Source organism: Channa argus, chromosome 18, assembly GCF_033026475.1.
Source record: "Channa argus isolate prfri chromosome 18, Channa argus male v1.0, whole genome shotgun sequence".
Taxonomy (NCBI): Eukaryota; Metazoa; Chordata; class Actinopteri; order Anabantiformes; family Channidae; genus Channa; species Channa argus.
Window position 1 is genome coordinate 14,980,560 of NC_090214.1, and position 21,475 is coordinate 15,002,034.

Here is a 21,475-nt window from a genome sequence, read left to right on the forward strand (position 1 = left end):
AGAACTGTGTCCAATGTAATGTGAATTTGAGTCACCACCTGACTTTGCACATTTTATCAAGCCGCACTTGACCCACCACTATTTGACCTGTAATTTATTAATTCCTGCCCACTTTGAGTGAGCCATTCATTATTTCAATACTCAAAGCTTTGTAACTTATTCAATATATATTATATATATGGCTTCACTTCTTTGAAGCTGCCATGCCATCCATGTTTACCACTATTGCTGTTACCTTGACATAAAGTTTATATTGAGAGTTGTGCTTTTTACTGCTCTCATTAATGATTATTAAGGGTGTTAAGTTTCAGATCCACCCTCAGGTAAATCAGAGAGAATGCCTCAAGCAGTTACAAGGTGTGACCATGTGGAAATTATTTTACATTTTGCTTGTAAGGTATACAAATAGACTTATTACATGCTTTGTGTTTCCATTGCTCATTTTACAGTTGACAGAATAGTAGCACTTTCATCTCCCAAAAATAATCTTATTTTTACCTCAGAAAGTGGGCTTAAGGGCTTAAATTGTAATAGAAGTCTGTAGAGCACAATGTATCTGCAACATGCACAAACGGCAGCGTGCACACACTAACCATCTAATTTTGAACCTTGCAGCCTTGTGCACATAAACACACTCAGGTCCAGCTCACATAATGAGCTTCGTTATCTTCCATCTGTGTTTGTGCTTTATTTGAGCTCATTTAGAAACAGCAAGTTTTTATTTAGGGACGTGCTTATTAGTGGTAGTGTGAATTTAAAAAAAGTGGTTGGATGGTGTTTGACTCATCTGGGAAATCATGGCTTAGACAGAGCTACCTGCCTGTTTCTTCAGAAGGAAAAACACACAGCACATTACAGACTGTATTAACCGATTGACTAAAGGACTATGTGAAAGAAACAAACAGGGCCTGGAACTACATACAAAAGAATAAATTACAGTAAATTTTTATTGTACCATTTTGAATATGTAGGGAGTAGAAAATGTGTCAGATCATTTTATGATTTGTCAAAGTCAAAGCTAACTCATCTGAAAACAAATTAAAACTGGGTAACTGTCTACTAATAGAAGCATTTGCTTCTGTTCATTCCTTATCAAAGCTCTTCAATCTTTTCTTTTCCAATCCAATAATCTCCTTTTTGTCACCCTCCTGTAATCGCCATCTCTGTCTGATCAGCATCTCCTGTCAAGAACCGGAAGAGCTTTCTTAAGGAATAAAAAATTTAGGGATTGATGCTTTTGTCATTTTTTTAAGACAGGTATGTTGTGGCTGTTTTATTTATTTATTTTTGCTTTTACCTTTCATTACCTTTCACTAAGAAAGCAACACAGTCAAAAAAACATTTTTAAAATTAAGATGTTAGGTTTTGGTAAAGTTATACAGACAGTAACAAACTAGAAGGAAAATCAGCATAAAAGAGAGGGAAAAAAAGAATTGAGACGCCTTCTTTCCCAGAACAAAGGATATGACTCAAATGCCATGATCACAAACCCCCTGACTGGGGCCCTTCAAGCCATCTTGACAGTTGCATAGCGTTTTTTGGGAGGGCCTTGATGGGCTTCTTTACCTGGGTGCCCCCACAGTGAAGGAGCTCCACTGTGTATGAACAAATAATGATTATTATGAGAAAGACAGAAAGAGGGAGAGAAAATAAAGTCATGAATGTATAAATAAGTCCTAAAAATGACACTTTTTTTTCACCCCAGTAGAGAAAGAGCTTCTGCTGGAGGCAATGGAGAATTTAAAGATGCACTGCAATATATACACAGGGCAGAAGAGGTAAAAATGTACAAAGGGGGAACACTTTTATAGTTAGACTAGGTGAGATTGGTTCGCTAACTGCTTAAACATAACTTGTTACAGTATGTCTTACTTTTCCAATTAGTGTGAACAGAGCTTCTGATTGACTTTAATTGTACTGTAAAAGCAGCACTGTTTCTCAACTCTAGCACTGCTCTCTCTTTATCTGTTTGTATTTAGGAGCCCCTACTGGTCCCCATTTGAAGGAAAACAACTCCTACTGGCACCTGCATGCCCATTACTACCCTCCTTTGCTGCGTTCAGCTACAGTTAAGAAGTTTATGGTGGGGTATGAGATGCTTGCTCAGGAACAGAGAGACCTCACCCCTGAACAGGTGAGTAAAAAACATACTGGATACAACACACTTTGACCCCCTCTGGTCAACAACAATAAAATGTTAAGTAACTGAATATGCAGCCTATTTATTACAATTCCGTTTTAAACCAAAGTCAATGAAGTATAAAGCCAATTACTTAATCATTATTAACTATCCATAATCCATCAGGGGGGGGGGTGTCCCTCTCCTTTTAAGATGCCTGGGACTGGGAGTCAACTTTTCATTCACTATTTAGGGTTAAACTTCCATTCATAGTGATATCTATGAATATCTCTACAATGTATCAGCACAATCTTCGTTTCACAGATGGCACCAAGTTCACACTGCTTGACTCTTGTGATCCAAACTGGCTAACTTTGATTTCATCCAAACAAAGAATGTGATGCTAATGTTCATCAGGCATTTTCACATGTTCTTTAGTTTAATCTGCAGTTTTGTAAGCAATGGGTTCATTCTTGGCATGACATCTGTAGAGATTCATCCAGTATATTCCTTCTAAAGGATCTGCTCAATAATGAGGACCACCCTGGCAGCTGTGGGCCACATCACAATATCTACTCTGAGAGTTGTTTGTATGATCTTTTTGAAAATAAACTAGCTGGTTGCTAGCTCACATTTCCTATCCTCATTCTTGTCCTTCGATCAGCAAGGTTTTGTTGGTTCTCTTCTGGCTTTACAAAGGTCATATGTGACCGATGTGACGTAAGGAGTTGTTTTCCCCCACTCTATACTTCTCCAAAAGTTCTGCTAGTTTTATTTTATACTGCAATTACAAAATTCTAACAACCTCCTGCAGTACAGATGGTGACATGGTACGCTCTGACAGCATACATATTTTTCCACTATTATAAAGTACTGCGGTTTGATGTATGACATTTGTGTCATTGCTTTCATACAAAGACTATCAAAGGATGCCCTCCTTCCAGAAGTTGTTACAATGCAAATCCAGGATCCCTGTATTTGCCTTACAGCCTGTATTCAGTTTAAGCTCAATGTTGCTGTGTTTTTCTAATTATAGGCTGCTGAGAAGCTAAGGAACTTACCAGAAGAGCACTATATAACTAGACAGAACCAAGACAAATAGAGGAAAGGAGAAAGAAGATCAAAGAAAATGAAATTCTAAATAACCCGTTTAAAGGGTGGATGTAAAGGGATTATTTCAAATTGGACCACACCAAACTGACTTTACACCTCTTTATTTCACCTACTGTATACCTTTTTTGTACTTTTGTTTTAGAAGTATTGTAAAAACATGTGAAAGTGCCTTTGACAACACAAGGGTTATACATATCCTATTCTGTGAGGCACATTGTACAGCATATGTATATTTTTGTTAATACATTTCTGTGTACACAAATCAGGTACTGAGCTCTTTACTAAATTAAATGAAATCATTTTCAAACAAAATGTGCTGTGGAATGCTTCCTCCATGCTTTCAGGTGATAATGAGAGAACTTTAGTTTTTTCTTCTCCGCTGACTCTTATGTTGAATTAAGAAAAACATTTTTGACTGGTTAAGTTGGAACTCTTTCAACCACAGAGCCTTTTCTTACAACAAAACAATGAGTTATTTGTGATTTAAATGAATGTTTTTTTATTGTATGGATGTATGTACAGGGAAACTTAATTTAGTTACTTCAACTTTCACATGTAAAGGTTAACATTATATACAATTAGTGATCAAATAGATGACAAATGTTTTTATATATAGGATAAATAGCTACTTTGTAGATGGATGAGTTTATATGTTTCAGAACCATGGACAGCGATGCTGCTCTCTAACATAAAGATGTGTGCTATCAGTATGACAACAGCAGATGGTAGTATTGCTTAAAAAAATTGAAACGAATGACATAATCTCAGAATATGACTCTTTGAACTAAAATCTCAGAAATCATGTCTGCTGCATTAGGGAAGTCAGAGTTAAGGGTTTGTTTTAGAAAAATATCTATACAATAAATAGTGGATCAGTCTTTTACTTGAGGACACTAAGCATGGCGATGGCCTAAGCATGTCTCTGCGTATGATCTTTAAATTTATGAACTGTGCTACATAACACACATTTTAGAAGTGCATTGTTCGACTTAATTTATCTTTCTTTACTTCATTAACAATCTAGCCTTTTTAAGATAGAGATAGTTGATGTTACCTTATTGCATATCAAACAAATTGGCAATTAATGCAAATATTCTAAATGTTTCTGAATCACACATTTCCACCCTGTTATATTAGAATAAAGGTTGAGGTTTGACATGTAGTCATGATAGTTGCTGGTAGGTTTAGTGGAGAACGCAAATATCAGTGAAAACAGTACAAAAACACAAAGCTGTTGTGTTCATATTGTAGTGCTTTTTTAAATCCTAGCTTTCTGTCAACTATGTCAGATCATAAAAAAAAACTGGTAAGGGCCATATGGTTAATCATCCCAAACATATCCGTATTATTTTGGTTTTATTTATTATAGAATTCAACTTGCAGAAACTCTTAAACAACTCAATTCATCACAGTAAACATCTTGTCTGCTTTCATTTTTGTCAGACACATTGTGTAATAATACTGTGCATCCTTTTAAAAATCAATCTACGCTTTGAAACATAATCCCGCATGACATAAATTTATCATAGCAGCATTTCAACACAAATAGATCAAATGGATGTGAATGAGATTTATTGAGACTCATTGATTTATTCTTTCTGAGCAACAGAGAGAATTGTTAGTGATTAGACGCCCACTAATAGGTCAGTAGAATACAATAACCCACAGAGAAATAAAGTAGTATGTGAGAGATCCTCATTATTAAAGTAAAATCTAGATTTTTAAAACAAATGTAAGTTAATGAATGACAAGTATAATTACCAGATACCACCCGCCTTATTTGTTATTAAATTTTTTTAGAGTTTAATAAAAGTCATGGGTCAGAAATGAGACTTACAATTCAGTGGCAGAGGCCGAGAGTTTTGGAAGACCAACACATTTGGCTTTCAAGTTATTAGAAATTTGATTTAGAAAATGCTAATGAAATCTGATTGTCATATGTAAATTTGATTAAACCTTATTTCTCCATATTAAAATAGTAATTATATGCTGGTACTGAATAATAAGAACAAATGTTCAGTTCTAACTAGGGCTAAATATTGGCACACATCCCCCAAATCAATTAGATTTTGATCCATACAAAACAAAAAAAATATTTCCTTTAGATTTGATTCAGTTATGTTTACATCAGATAATTGCCAATATCTAGGAATTAATTTCTTTCTTATTTTATCAAGTCAGCCTACACATGAAAACAGTTGATAGCGTAAACATCCATCCATTGTCTGTAACCGCTTATCCTGTTTGGGTTTGTGAGCCTTATGGTGGACGGTGCACCCTGGACAGGTTGCTAGTCTATCTCAGGGCCCAACAGAAAGACATACACAGACAGACAATCATTCCCACCTATGGGGAATTTAAAGTCACCAGTTAACTTAACATGTCTTTGGACCGTGGGAGGAAACCCAAGCAAGTACAGGGAGAACATACAAACACCGCACAGATAGACCACATACGGCCAGGGATGCAATCCCACGCCTAACGTAAACGTGTATATAAAAAAATGCTGTACCACAGATGGACTATTAGCAGCAGGTGCTCCAACTAACTACAGCATATCCACTTTAATAATCAATTTATCTGCAGTGCTTGTGGTGATGAGACATCATTCAGATGTATGGAGACAGCTGTTAGCTAGTTAGTTAGACTTAGCTCCCACTAAAGTAGACAGATTAAATAAAGTTGCATCCACACACCGTTTACTTGACTACTATTTCTTCTCGTCTTGCACTCATAGATAAGGTCTCTTCAAAAACAAGCGTAAATCACAGAGCAGTGTTTGGATTCTTTTCAGTCTGTCCCTCTCGCAGGTGTTTTCTAGATTCATCTTAAATGGTAAATGTTCTGTACTTATGCAACGCTTTTCTACATTGGCACTCAAAGTGCTTTACACTGCTTCTTATTCACCCATTCACACTCACAATCACACACACACTCAAACACAGATGGGGGCCACCGCTCACCGGGAGCAACTAAGCTGGGGCTCAGTGTCTTGCTCAAGGACACTTCGGCATGTGACCGGAGGAGCCGGGGATTGAACCCACAACTGCGAGATTGGTGGATAACAGAGTCGCTGATCAACCACATACAGCAAGCAATAACTGTTTACATGTAATATTCAGATGTAACATGTTTAATGTTACTGAGAACAGCAGGAGCTGGAAAGACCAATCTTTGAATTTTATGAATCAATATTAAATACTTTAAAGAAGTATCACAATTAATCGGAAAATCCATATTTTTCTCCAGCACTAGTTCTAACACAATAGCATTACCATTACCAGCAAAAATTAGGCTTATGGTTTCTCGCGAGATGCTGCCACTCCACATATTGTCTCAAGAAAAAATATAGCACTGTTTGCAGCTTCCTGGTTTTCTGGATAAATTGGTCATTAAACGTGATGTGATCCACACCAATGACGCAGATATTGACAAATATTTCTTAGCTGAAAACGAACAGTCAAGACCTTTCATTCATTTATTGAACATATTCATTAAATATACTGAGTTATGGTTAAAAAAATTCAGGAAAGTTCAGGAGAAATTTTAAGTCTGTCTTCATAGAACGCGTCATCACAGCCATGTTCTTAGCATGTCTGGTGTGAACAGCTCTTTTGAGGCCAATCTGCAGATTTTGTGTCACCTATGCCATTTTGTAGTAGTTTTGCTTCAAGGTTTATAGTCATTGTCCTGCTGCATCACCCAGCGTCTTCTAAGCTTCATCTAGTCGACAGCCACTCTGACATTATTCTATAGGACGCTTTGATAGTCTTGAGAATTCCTTTTCCCCACCGCAATGGCAAGTGGATCGTATCCAGAGGCTTCCTCTCAGTATACTTCATTTTTGGTATGAGGTTTTCATGTTGGTTTGTAGTTCTGTTTTTACACCATAGAAAGTGCTGTGTGTTCTTCCCAAACAATTCTACCTTTGTTTCATCTGTCTACAAAACATTTTCCCAGTAGTGTGGGGGCATGTCAAGCAATAAGTGTCCTCTGGGGGTTTTTCTGCCATAGATACTATGCCTGTTCAATGTTTTGCATATGGTTCACTCGTGAAAAGAGAAATCAACAACTTATGATTATAGGTCTTCTGAGACCTGTTTTTTAACCTTCTGCTGGCTGTGAATAGCACACTGATACTGTTTGAGTGTTTTTATAAGTCAAAGTAGTTCTAAACCACACCTCCATTTTTGTTTCATTACTTTGCCATTAACTAATAATGCCTGACTCTAGTTGACATTGACATCAGAAGCCTAGCTGTTGCGTTTACTGCCATTACATTCTAAGTTTGTTTCTGATCAATAAGCACATTAAAAATCATGACCGTGTTTTATCAGCTTAGAAATTTTCTCTTTGTTGATATTTGAGACTGACAATCAAATGACATTTAATGACCAATTTATACATAAAACCAGAAAATTGCAAACAGTGCTGTTGTTTGTGTCACTCTACATGGAAACAGAAATTTGCAGAAATCCATGTTTTATTAACAACAAAACATTTAATGAAACAGGCACAAAAGCAAAACACCAGAAGTTCAAAAAAACAACATATGATTGAACTATAATAAAGATAAAAAGAAAACACTGTTCAAACTAACACATAATTCCACAAAGTTGCTTTTTACCGTCTCCGCCTCAGCTAGTTTAATTGGAGTGTACCATTTGCTCAGGTAAGCACAAGATGTAGTAAACATGTCAAATGCATCAAACTCATACACAATAACAATTGTAGCCTTTTGGTTTGTTAGTGTTTGGGACTATTGTGGACTATTGACCAATTGTGTGTTGACAGTAAGATAACACAGAAGCAGGCTTTAAAATATCATTATTAGTCCATCAGCCATCATCACATGTTATTATTGATACACCACCTACTCCACTTCAGACAAGGATAGTATTTCAGCAAACTTGGGGAGCTAAAGTTTCAGGATGCACATGAACAAAGGTGCTTATATGTGCACGTGTATTACCACTTACAGCAATCTCAATCTCAGTTTTTCTATAAATAGAAATATTTATTTATATTAATTGATTTCTTGAAACATACTGTAATAAACAGTGAGAGGCTGGTTTCTAGAGTGAGGTATTGTTCTATGGCATAGATGTTTGTCAGACTGTTTGTATAAATGTACTGTATAGGCATTTTTTTCCACTGCGACAGACCTCATTCATTCAGGTCAATATTTATTTATCCAGGCCTCTGGGCTCACTGGGGGATGCTGTTATCTTTTTCATCCTTTGAGACTTTGTATGTGTGTGCACGCATATGTGTTTCTGCGTGTATTCAAGATATATACTTCTCTCTCTACAAAGACAAAGAGGAATGTGTTTGTCTTTGTGTCTGCATTTATGTGTAACCCCTGTGTAACTCCTCACTGGCAAAGGAAGGAAGGAATTATGGCTCTTTTGCCAAATTTATGTTTGTCTTTTCTGCCACTGTTCTGGTTGAGGATTGTTCTCCCAGTGCAGATAATGATGCCAAATGTGCTTTGTGAAATGTGATTAGTAAAATTTGCATGTCCTTGTTGTAACAACACATCAACTATAAAGAAAAAAAAAACAAAAGGAAAGTGGTTGGAACAACTGTATTATTAACACCTGAATAAATACATTTCACTTAGAATATACTATAGTATGATGTTGATTTTAAGTCACTACGGTATCACTGAATAGTTGATTCAATTCTATTGTCATTTTTAAAGCTATTGTTTATGGTGATGCTGCACACAACCCCACTATGTGTGATTGAAATTTGATAACTAATAAGGTTTTCAAGGCTTTTATGATGTGAATATATGCATCAACAGATGTACTCTCCATATACTGTACTCCTTCTTCCATCACCCATGCATCAATAAATATCAGTGTATCTATCCCACAGCCATAATCCTGTCAATCATTTTTATACATCTGGGTGCTGACCTTTTCTGTTCACCGAGGTTGTGACAGGCAGGCTGACATTAGCTTTAATTGATTTATTAAAGAGTCTTCAACCTGTTTCCTTTCTCTTCTCCTTCGGCTGACCAGACAGAGTGAGATAAATGCAGGCACAGCTAACAGCTCAGTAGACTCCAATTAGACTGAGGCGTGAGTGAGCCTGTGTCCTAGTAATCTGTCAACTCACTGGGTGCTGTAGATCCTAAGATGAGAGGGAGAGAAGAGTGAAAAAGAGAGAGGCAGGAGGGCAGGAGATAGAGGAAGAAACAGAAAGAATGGAAAAGGGCATGGAAGATGCAAAGACAGCACTTTATTTTAATTTGAAACAAAATGATTTAACACATCCCCAAGTTACAGCCTCAGAAGAATTACTATAGTTGGATCGGAGCCTTTTTGAAACCTCCTCAATAACGATTGAGTGTTATATTTTGTGAGGTCTATCTCAAGACTATTGTATTGAATTTCATTACATTGTAAAATCTTCTAACAATTTGTTCCAGTTTTTAGCCTGAGTGCCTTTTTATGAGGCTCTGACACCCTCCCTCCCACTCCATCTGTGCACCCTGACTAGATTTTTCATGCTCCTTTTACACTTAACTCGCCACAGCTCTGACACATTTTCACCTTAATAAGTTGCTATGGCTTTTGTGTTTGCAAACAATTGATACATCCAGCAAACACACAGCAATATTAGCATTCATGTGGGGTCTTTGTGTTGGTGCAATATTCTCTCTCCTTTAGGCGCTGGTCCGGTCTGAGACATACGTAGCATGCTTCAGTCTTTGTTCTTTCTTCAGGCCTGTAAAACATCTCTATAGACAGACTGGCTTTACTGAACATGTAAAGCCAATTAGGAAATTTGTAGTTGGAATGAGAAGATACGAGGGATTTAGCTGTTGAACTAAAGAGGCAATTTAACAGCCACAGACTTGAAAATAAACTTGCCCTTATGTGCATCACTTGTGCATCTTTTTTAATTCTCAGACCAACCATGAGTTATCTCTGCCTTGGAGCCCTATTTCAAAACAGATCAGCAGCAGAGTTCAAATGAAGCTGAAAACTTTCACAGTTGGCTCCTGCAACCATGCAGTGCTGGTATAATGGAAGTAAAAGAGAATTGTTTTTTCCTCTGATTTGGGAAGGTTGTCTAGTGAGCTAAAGTAAAACACACGAAAACACTGATGTATCACGTAAACTTTCTGGAACACTGATGGGGATCCACTATCTATTTATCCAACCATTTATTTATTAACTTTGTAAAACCAATTTTACTTGTGTGCATTATTCTGTTCTGTCAATGTTTTTTCAGGCCAACAATGACTTCACTCTGCCTTGGAGCTCCCTTTTAAATCACACCAGCAGCAGACTTCAAACGAAGCTTAACGCTCTCACAGTAGGATCCCAGCGTCTTGCAGGGCTAGCGTAATGAAAATGAACCAAGACCGATGGTTTTCGAGGCATGGGGAGACTTTCTAGTGTGACAAAGAAAAAAATAAGATACACTCCAGAGGCAGTGTGTTATCATTTAAACTGTGCTAAACATGAAGAAATTTAACTCTACATACTAGTGGCGTGTGCTCGTTGTGGAGCAGCGGTATTTACATGAACGACAGGGGGCAGTAAGAGACTTTTAAAAGGCAGCAGTGAACCAGAAGTCTATAAGTGACATCAGAAACAAGGAATCTGTTCAACATTTATTTCTAATGTGTCACGTGTCTCTCACATGCTCCTCCTTGTGTTCATGCTGTCCACGTCTCTCCTTCTGTATGTAGTTTCTTTCTCTTAGACATGCAAATGGTCTTTGGGTTAATACTCCGTGTGGGTGTAATCTAGCCTTTGGCCAGTTCTTCAAGTTGAAGAAAAGGTGGTATACAGTAATTCATATCTGGTGATGGAAACTTTGGAAATTTCCTTTTAAATGTGTTTAATTTATTATGTTGTCTTTCTGATTATTCAAGTTGTAAATCATATCTGTCCAATGTCCAATCTAGAGGAGGGGTCATTCCTCTCTTCATCTTTCTGCTGTTTCTTCCATTTTGTTCCCTTATAAAGGCATTGTGTGTGTGTGTGTGCGTGTGTGTGTGCGTGTGCGTGTGCCTCGAGGCAAATTTGTCATGTGATACTGTGTCAGTGTAAAGGTAGGAGGTGTTGAACAAAGCTTGCACAGAAGATCCAGAAACCTTTGAACCACATGCTACATATGAGTGTGGATATTATCATACCTTTCCTTTTTATGATTGAATGTACCAAGGGTTGAATTAAAAATGAAAGTAAAACTTATTTTTCAGTGTTTATGCGTTTATGTTCAATGCATGATGCACTGGGCCTAAGAAAACACCTTAAATGAGGCCGGTGTACATAGAGTTCAATGGCTGTCGGCTCGTCCCTTCAGGGGTCAGCAAATAGAAATGTTTTTCACATGTTGAATTAGCATGAGCATTCATGCTGGATGCCCTTCCTGCTGTAACCCTCCCATTCTTTCTGGGCCTGGGAGTGGCTTCGGACCCTTGGTGGCTAGGTGCGGCCACACCTGGTGGAGATTGCCACAGAAAGCTGTGGGATTCAAACCCACAGCTTTCTGCCCCCCAACCCAATGCTCTACCACTGATCCACCAGGTCCCCTTCTGGTTAACATATATGAGCTTTAACATCCAGAATGTATTTTAGTTTTATTTTCTTGCAAGTGAGAAGTACATCAGAGTTTCGAGTGTCTATCCTATGCAGTTCTAAACTTTATACCTTGCACATAGTTTTATACCTCCCCCCTCAGGCTACTGCTCCCAGCCCTTTACTCCTTTTATGTAACCTTTTCTCTTTTGAACACTTGATAAATACACATGAGTATCCCAGAGCCAGTTTGCTAAAACACTTTGACTTGTCCTTCATAAATATAAGTTACCATTACAACTGGATAAAACACAAGCATTAAAATCTAATCAGATATGATTAATCATACTTGACCTTTCATCACAAAACTCAACCAGGCTGTTCACATGGACTAAGTAGATCAGTATTTATCAATAGAACAATTCTGACAATCTTTGTAGCCTTTTGCTAGCAGCTGCCTTTTTTTTTTAGAAATCTCTTGTCCTTGTGTTAACTACAGACCTTTTTTTAGGCATTTAAACCAAAACAAGTTTAAAAGTCCAACAGACTTTGGGACAAAGAAACCCAAAGTGCAAAAATGCAAATTGATTTCCAGGTTTTAGGACTCATTACTGTGGTACAGTATGGAAAGTGGAATTTACAGTTGTAGCCATTCTAAGGAGTAATCACATCACATTTATCTCTCTTTTTAACTTTCTCTTCTTTTTTCTTTTACGTATCTCCTTTCCAAATTGCCCCCTTTTCTCACTCGGTTTCTCACTGTTACTGTATCTCCTCTTCCTGATCCTCTTCTATGTCCTCTCTTCATCCACCTCCACCTATTATATAGTTTATCTATATTACAGCTGACTAAGCAGTGGTTGGTCTTATATTGTTTTGGTTTTTTTGTTTCTTTTTTTTACATTGACAAGAGAAACAGATACAATCGATAGCCCCAAAGGGTCAAGTAGGAGTTTCATAGCTGCCATGAGAATTGGCAAGCAGATGGATTTCAGAAACTGAATATTAGCTGCTGTAGCTCAGCAAAGGCCCCAACTCCCTTAACTCCACTTTATAAAACCACAGAGAAGGCTGTTGGATTATAATATTTATTACTGTCTGCAAGATAAACAGGATAAACACGCAGCTATATCCCCAAATCTCTAAACTTTCATTGGAGAGGGAGAAAAATGGTTAGATCAGGAGAGGAGGCTGATTTGTCTCTTTCCACTATCAGATATTTAGAAAAAGTGATGCTAATGTTACTTTGGTAGATAATACAACACACTTTCATACATACTGAGAGGCTTCAAATGATAACCTCAACTCTGGTCAAATCAAGATAGGAGGACTGAACCCTGCAGGACTTCTAGAATCAGCCTCCGGGTCTGTGGGCAACAACAAAAAACTGTCTTTTATCCTGCTTGTCTTAGCAAAGTTAAACAAACACTTGTTAACCTGTGCTGCCCACTGGTGTTTTTTGGATGTTATCTCACTGCCCACTGTGTTGTTTACTGTGCCATTTATTGTCTCGAAGAGTTGGTTTTATCATACCTATCGTCTTACCTAAAGCAAGAAGATGAAACAACTGTACCCCATGGGGACAATCTGATTACAGCTTTAATTCCAAAGTCTAAATCTATCTACACATTTTGATCTGAAAAGTTTGTAAATGGTTTTTGTCTTTGTAATCTCACATAAAGTGATATCCAGTTGCTTTGAGCTGCTCTGAGAGTTTATCAAATGTTGTAAATCGTATGTTTCAATCAATGTGGTCTGATAAATAAATCACAACGTGAGAGCAAGAAACACGGTCACACAGTTATATATGCTGTATACAACCCTGCATATAATGTTCAGCACTAATGCTTCCTGCACAGGTGTACATATTACCCATGCCATGTGGAGGAACGCACCTCCCCAACCATCACAGATGCTGGTTTTTGAACGCAGGATCCATTGTCCATGATTTTTAAAAAAAAATATTTTTAGATGTTGACTCATCAGATCACAGCACAGTTCACAGCACAGTTTTCTACTTTACCTTAATCCATTTAAATGAGCTTCAGCTCAGGAAAGTTTGGATTTTTTTTTTGTATTTTATTTATCATTTTCTTTTATAATTATTGACATTGTTTTATGGATAGTAGAATTATAGGTGTTTTTCAGGAGTGATTTTTCAGTCCAGCATGGGCAAAAGACATGTTTACCTCAAAACGTAGGAAAATCAAACATTCAGGGCTTTTATTTTTTTATTTGGATGCTGATAATTTTTGTATTGGACTGAAGCAAGTAGGCTGACTTTGCCTTTGCTTATAGAATAGAATAATCTCTTTATTTTCATCATAGTGAGAGAAATGTCGTATCATATATGTTGATATTTGAATTAGTACTGGTTCTTCTGCTCACAGCTTAGACAGGGAGAAAAGTGCACAGGTAAACAAGAAAGCAAACTGCGTATTGATCCTATTGTCAGCTTCTGTGCTATGCTTAGGCCAGACAATCTGTTTGATTCTCTGCTGCTGTGATGCTAGGCCAAACAAACAGAGTTTTCTCTATTAAATTCCTACTGGAATTAATGAAGTTGTCCTTCAGATATTGAGGTGGTACAGATACATATACACATACAGTATGCATCTGGTGACCTTTAACCCGCTACGATTTCTGCAGTGGACTTTATTATTCCTCAGAGTCTACAAGGCTCAGTGAAGAAGCTTCACCTCAGAATATTTTAACACTCTTGCTTATTGGTGGTGATTTTTATATCCCTGTAGATAGCAAGTGCGTAGAGACTGTGTGACATTATGGGTTATATTTTTCTGCAGGTGCATGACAATGCTCGCTCAAACGCAGGTGTTATGCAATTTTGCTCAGCACTAGTCTATTTTTTATTTTTAGGCTGCACCTGCTTTTGCAATTTTCCTGGTACAGGGCGAACTTGATTGCACGGGTGTGGGAGAAGAGGTTTAGCTTAAGCTAGGTTTATGCTGATCAGGTGGTACAGTATAGTGCAATTTTGGTGCTCATTTTGGACCCAAACAGCATTTGCAATAGAGTCTGTTGAAACATTTTTTTTCGGCATACACAGATGCACTGCAAATTTTCATGCCATTACTTGACAAAGACGTGCACCCATAGACCTCAACAACTTTCTGTACTCTGTACTTTTTCACAAACTCCTAATTAATATATGCATGAACAAAAATTACAAACAACACTATTATTATCAATATCATTATACATTTAATGATGTGACCCCAAGTTCAGCTGAACTCTCAGTATTGTTGTTCTGTGTCACTCACAACAAGTTGTACTACACTGTGTTTTTCTGTGTAGGTGGTTAAAGATATATTTATCCCACAGCAGTAGATTTTATGTCTCCTATTTTCACACAGCAGCATGATATCCAGGGGTAGGCCAGAGGGGGAGCACTAGCCACTCCTAAACTCTGATTGGCCACCCCAGGTGCCCACCTCTCTGTTTTAACAGTTTTTGTTTACTATTTTAGTAAGATTAATGAAATTATTGTTTGTTCTTCTTCCCTTCGTTCTTCTTCACATTATTATTAATAAATGTATTCAATAAACAATCAAAAGAAAGACACTAAAACACTAAATAGTAATAACCCTGGTCATTTGACTTTAAAGATATTAAAATATCTGAAACATTTTCACTTTGGGTTGTCTGGTATAGGTGTTCCACTGAGCTGTATCTTTAACAGAGAATGCTTACTGCCAAAAGGCAGTTTGACAAAATAGTTCCTTTGCAATCTCTTACAGAAGATATTCTCACTGAATTAACAAAAAACTCTGAATTAAATGAAAAATGTCACATAATGGAGAAGGAGCCAAGCTTGTTAAAAGTTTATACACAAGAAAAAGTTTGTAATGATTCTGCGTTGTTTTGATATTCAAAAGTTTGTTTGTACAAAGACTCTAAAGACTTTAATGACTATTTTGTTGCATTGATATTCAAACAGGTTCTATTTTGTCTAAAATTTGCCAAATTATATTTAATGGTTTTGAGGGGGCGGCAGTGGCTCAGTTGGTAGAGTGGCCACCTACTGACCATAGGGTTGGAGGTTTGCCCTACAACATGAGAAAGATCAGACCCGACCTCACGGAATATGCAACCCAACTAAGTGTACAGGTGCTGGTCGTATCTTGTCTTGATTACTGCAACACTCTCTTAATGGGGTTACCGGTATGCACAATCAAACTCTTGCAGATGATCCAAAATGCGGCTGCACGCTTCATTTTTAATCAGCTAAAAAGGAGTCATGTCACATCACTCTTCAGATCTCCTACACTGGCTTCCTGTAGCTGCTCGCATCAGGTTCAAATCTCTGTCTCTTGCCTACAGGGTGATCACCTCAACAACCCCTTAGCTCAACTGCCTCATTCAGGTCTACAATCCCTGCTGTCCGCTGTGCTCTGACAATGAATAGATGACAGCGAGCAAAACTTAATGATTCCACAATGGTGGAACGAGCTACCAAACTCGCTCAGCAAACTCACTCCCGATATTTAAAAAACTGCTGCAAACAGAACTTTTCCGGACTTGAATCTATGAACAAAAAATAAATAAAAATAAACGTTCTTTCTTGCACTTGCATCTCATTAAATGGAAACACTTTTCTGACAGGACTTTGCTTTGATGTTTTCTCCTTGATTTAGATTTTTGCTTGCCTTGTACCTCACTTGTAAGTCGCTTTGGATGAAAGCATCTGCTAAATGACTAAATGTAAATGTGCCTCAGTCTCACCACGCCATAAAAACCATCTGCCCCTGAATGAAATATGAGGAACCAATATGATTGTCCATTGCCTTATTGGCACCGAAACATCCCCTGCTTATAATACAGTGCTCCCAATAATATAGTATTCCACCTGTCTTCCATATAGTACCTGACTGCACTTGCTGTGCCTGGTATGTACCAGTGCCAATGGTCTTGAAAATTGCAAAACGATTGTTGGGCATGTCCATAACCCCTCTGCCCATAAAGTTTAGGCTTGCATTTGGACTGCTCCCTGGTTTCAGTAGAATAGAGGCCTTTGTCCCCAGTGAAGCTGTGATTGGTTTTGATAGCAGGACTTATTCCTGCTTCCTCTAACAGCACCTGTAAATGTCATTCCCTTACAAGCAAATACATTTTCTTTCCAGACTGTACATTTTGCAAATTTAACAATAATACAGGGACAAATTTATGATAGATAAGGCATACTACTCCGTGTGCATATTTTTTTTAGGGCTGTTTTCTTTTTAAATATAGCTGACATTGGAAAGCAACTGGTCACCTGAAAGGAGGGATGATGAAGACTTCACAGTGTATTATTTGTCTTATTATGTGAAATTAATTGTAAACACACAGGCACACTCTAGATATTCCATCCATTTGCATTGGAATGCCCAGACATTCAGAAAAATGCTGCAAAAACACAGAAAAGCCTAACCAGCAAGAAAAAAATATAAGAGCAAAATTGGTTCAAATAAATCGAAAAAGGAAGTAAGAAGTGTAACAATGTACTGTAAAAAACAACAGCTCTTGAATAGAATTACAGAAGCAGCAGAAGGTTAAGAAAATCATCTGGGTTTGGATTACAGAAAATTATCCGCAATTTGAAATCTGTCAAATTACATTGCACACATGTGTTTATTTAGGGGAAAGTGCAATTTCAGATTGTCTCCACTATTTGCTTCTATCGAGACTGAAAGCAACAAAGGAACAAAGCAGCAAAACACAAAGTAGAAAACCAAAGAAATGGAGTGAAATGATTTAGTAATTCAAACACAACTCCAAATGAGACCATGTAAGTTGAATAGCAGTGATCGGCATTTGTTAACTCTATAAAATGTTTACCATCTGGCACTTTAATATCAAAGCTTCCAAGAAAACTGATTAGCGATGTTAAGTCAAAGCATGTGTTTGGGCAGAATGATTATTTGCATAGTTATTTTCAGCATATATCATAATTTCCCAACAGCAAAACAGTATTAGCAAATTTGATCTGTTAATTCATACACAGAATTCTTAGCCTACATGCTTAATATTGCTGTGTGTGAGAGTGGTGGGTTTTCCTTCAGACAGTGATTTCGACAGGGAGAAGGAGATATCGATGTCCTGGCAGACTAAACGTATCTTCCAATAAATCAGCCTCATCAAATTTCTTTTCCTCTTCACTTTCCATTGTTATTGTCAGTGTCTGTGTGCCTTTTTGCATAACTATATTTAATTGAAGCATTCTAAGAAATAGGCAACATTGTTTTATCAGCACAGGGTAAAGAGTGCTGGTAATACACTAGTTCCATGCACAGACACATCTGTTTTATTCTATCCCCTTACAAGTTTGATTGTACTTTATATACACTAAGACTAGGTTTTGCTATTGCCTCAGCATGTTCACGTACATATCAGCTTCATTTGAGATGGTTTATGTAGACATTGCAAATAAGATAGGGAAGTGAAATAGTCATTTTAAAACATTGTGCCCAAGTTGCAAAGTTTCAAATATAATTTTATACATATCTATGAAATATTTCTTGGGCAGCTTTGTCTTGTAACATTTGTTTGCTTGTGGCTCAGAGCTGAAATTAATTATGAGTTGTTCAACATGAAATACATCAAATAGAAACACCTGCACATGTCTCACATTCAATTTTCTTTCCATCATTAATAATATAATTGTCCTTTTCAGACCCTTTTATATTTTTGTCTTCTCCTTTCCCTTTTGGCGGTTCCCTTTCTGGGGTCGTCACAACGAATCATCTGCCTCCATCTAACCCTTTCGTCTGCATCTTCTTCTCTCACACCAACAAACGCCTTTCATATTATAGTCTATACTGTAAAGTAGTTACAGCTCCTCACAAAAAAAATAAAAAACATACCATCATTAAGAATTAAATTGGTATATGTTGTTCAGTTTGCATTTAATTAAAAAGTATTTATAGCTGTCACTCACTGTAAGTGCAAGTTGAAAGGGTTTAGACATAGATTAGAATTCAAACTGCACAGCAGGAAACACAGCACCAGACATATTTAGTCAATTTTAGTGGCTTTTCTTCCAGATCACTCCATAATAAATTCTGTAAGTCTGAGATAATCACACAGACTTTGAGTACTTAAATTGACTTATTAGAATTTCAGATGAAATCAGAGCTGAAAAGAAGCTACATAACATTCATCGGCTGCAAACAAAACAAAAACAAAACAAAGTACCTTCCTGTTGTCTTTTTACTGCTTATGCTGTAAAACTTATCACTTACATGTGACGGAGATGAAAGCTGCACAGAACTACAGTGGGATAGCACTGGGTTACAGCCTCCTCCACAGGGATGATCAACAGATAAGGCACTATCCATGTCTCTTTGTCTTTCTTTGGTTCTCTCTGATGTTTTATTTACACGTTGAACCACTGGCCCAATTTTTGTAGCACCCGACCGGGAAGAGCCCTGGTTCCTACAATGGCCACTCTGCTTTAGGCTGCCAGTTGCACTGGCTCACTGGCATGTATTGATATTTCACTGTTGATAAACAAGATGATTGCAGAGTTGTAGAGAAGAATTCTTGTTCAATCAAATGTATAAAAACCTATTGGAGCAAAGCATCCACAGAGCTTTGCAGGGTGAAGAGGTGGAATATTCTTCACTGGCTGAGTCGGAACTCTGACTAAATGGGCTAAATTATAACAATTACTTCCAAAATTAACCTACTTAAATAAAAGCTGACAATTTCAATGTGTTGAAACTAAGATAATGAAGAATTAAAAAAATATGTAACTGTCCACATATTAGAATTTTGAATTTATAGCTTTAATGTAAGCTACTCAGAGGACCAATGCACATAATTGAGTATTGACTAACAGGGGCAGAAATGTCTGCATGGGGAACTAGTTTCCCCACAATGCAGTTGGTCACAATAGCTACTTAAGGTAATTTCTTTTGTTTGGAATCAGAGACAAACTATTGGTTTTTTTAATGTGTGTTGTTTTTTTCTTTTTTTGGAAAGCTTTGAGACTCTTGTATTGCATTCCCACATATACAGTACAGCACGTGAGTGCAATGTTAGAATGAACCACTTATAATAAAATCCAGGCTGAGAACTAAAGGGAATATGATTATTTGAAGCTATACTAGATGGTAGCTTATTCCTATTTTTTATGTACTTTTGTTGTCAAAGGAGTGCTAAAAGTGTTGGTCACATCATGTTTGGTTATTTGTAGGGTCACTAGCTCTGATTTCATTTTACTAAGCCACTCATTCTGTCAAAATGAGAGCAAGCCAATCAGTGTACCTGCAGCCGATCGCCATCTCCCACCTTGGCAGCAGGTAACTGGTTACACAGCCAGCCAGCATTTGATGGCTATTCATACAGCAAGCCAACAGCCAGTTAGCAGCCACCTGGCCAGCCAGCAGCTGGTGACCAGCCACTGAACCAGCCAGACACCATCAGGCAGCTACCCATCTGTCAGCGAGGAGGCTGACAGGGAACCAGCAGTGCCAGAAGGTTCAAGGTCGACCTATATTAATTGAATATGAGGTAAAGACACTGGGCCACCACAGCTTTAACATGCTTCAAGTCATGGCATGCTTGTCCAGACTGAGGATGGGGAAAAAGGATGCTTATATGTTATTTCAGTCCCATCCTCCCAACATGTGCCTTTCATTCATTACCTGTGCAGCAGAATCAAATGCTTGGATATATGAATACAAGTATTAATGTGTTGTTTTGTCCATCTCTTTGGACTTAAGGGATTTGATAAATTGTTATGTATTTCTGTCGAGACATTCATGGACACCAGAGAAATATAGATATAATAGGCCACTGACTTTGTTTCTAGAACAACCGTGAGTTTGACATGTGTAATCCACAGTGAATTACTATCGATTTCAGCCAGCATAGTTTGATTTTATGATACAGCTGAACAACTATAATTAAAGTTGTATTGCATGTTCCCTATATGATTGTTGAACACAGTGCTCTAACCCTTAATTAGGAAAAAATCTGATAACAAGGGGTTTATTGATGGTACCGTATGTCCACAGATCAAAGTCACACTCCAAGGGAAACAAGGGATTTTCTCTAACAGTGTAAAATTGATACTGTACATGACACAGAGCACAAGATGTAAAAATACTGTCCGTCCACAACACTGCAGTACCTTTCTAGTAGCTCCTCATGTGCTATGGGTTTTCTATTTGACAGTAAAATCAAATCACCAACAACCACTCAATTAGACTGAAAATCTCAGTAATGAAACAAGAGAGGTTAAGTTGGTTGGCTGGTTAGAGTTAAGAGGACACACAGTGCCTTTGCAAAAGTATTCATACCCATTGAAACACATACACAATTACACATTTATTCACATTACAAACACAAATTTAAACTTATTTTATAAACTTATTTTATGTGATAGACCAACACAAAGTGGTACATAATTGTGAAGTGGAAGGAAAGTGATAAATGGTTTTCAAACTTTTTTACAAATAAATATCCAAAAAGTGTGGTGTGCATTTGTTTTCAGCCCCCACCGAGTCAACACTTTGTAGATCCACTTTCCCCTGTGATTACAGCTGCAAGTCTTTTAGTGTGTGTCTCTACCTGCTTTGCACATCTAGAGAGTGAAATTTTTGCCCATTCTTCTTCGCAAAATAGCTCAAGCTCAGTCAGATTGGAAGAAGAGCACCTGTGAACATCAATTTTCAATTATTGCCACAGATTC

The 21,475-nt window shown here is 37.4% G+C and overlaps 1 protein-coding gene across 7 annotated transcripts in view; it reads left to right on the forward strand.

Annotated features, from left to right (window-relative positions):
- galt (galactose-1-phosphate uridylyltransferase) overlaps positions 1-21,475 on the forward strand; it is a 46,648-nt gene that overhangs the window by 21,181 nt on the left and 3,992 nt on the right. Inside the window, exons 10-12 of one of the 7 annotated variants that reach the window (XR_010911398.1) lie at positions 1,706-1,778; positions 1,980-2,134; positions 2,639-2,659. Coding sequence is in view for 4 of the 7 variants with exons in the window: in XM_067483227.1 (XP_067339328.1) it covers positions 1,980-2,134; positions 10,481-10,597 (272 nt within the window). In the remaining 3 variants the exon portion in view is untranslated. Of the gene's footprint in view, positions 1-1,705; positions 1,779-1,979; positions 2,135-2,638; positions 2,860-3,155; positions 3,545-10,480; positions 10,621-21,475 lie in introns of those variants that run through there. The other 6 variants (XR_010911396.1, XR_010911397.1, XM_067483227.1 and 3 more) reach the window with 6 other exon arrangements.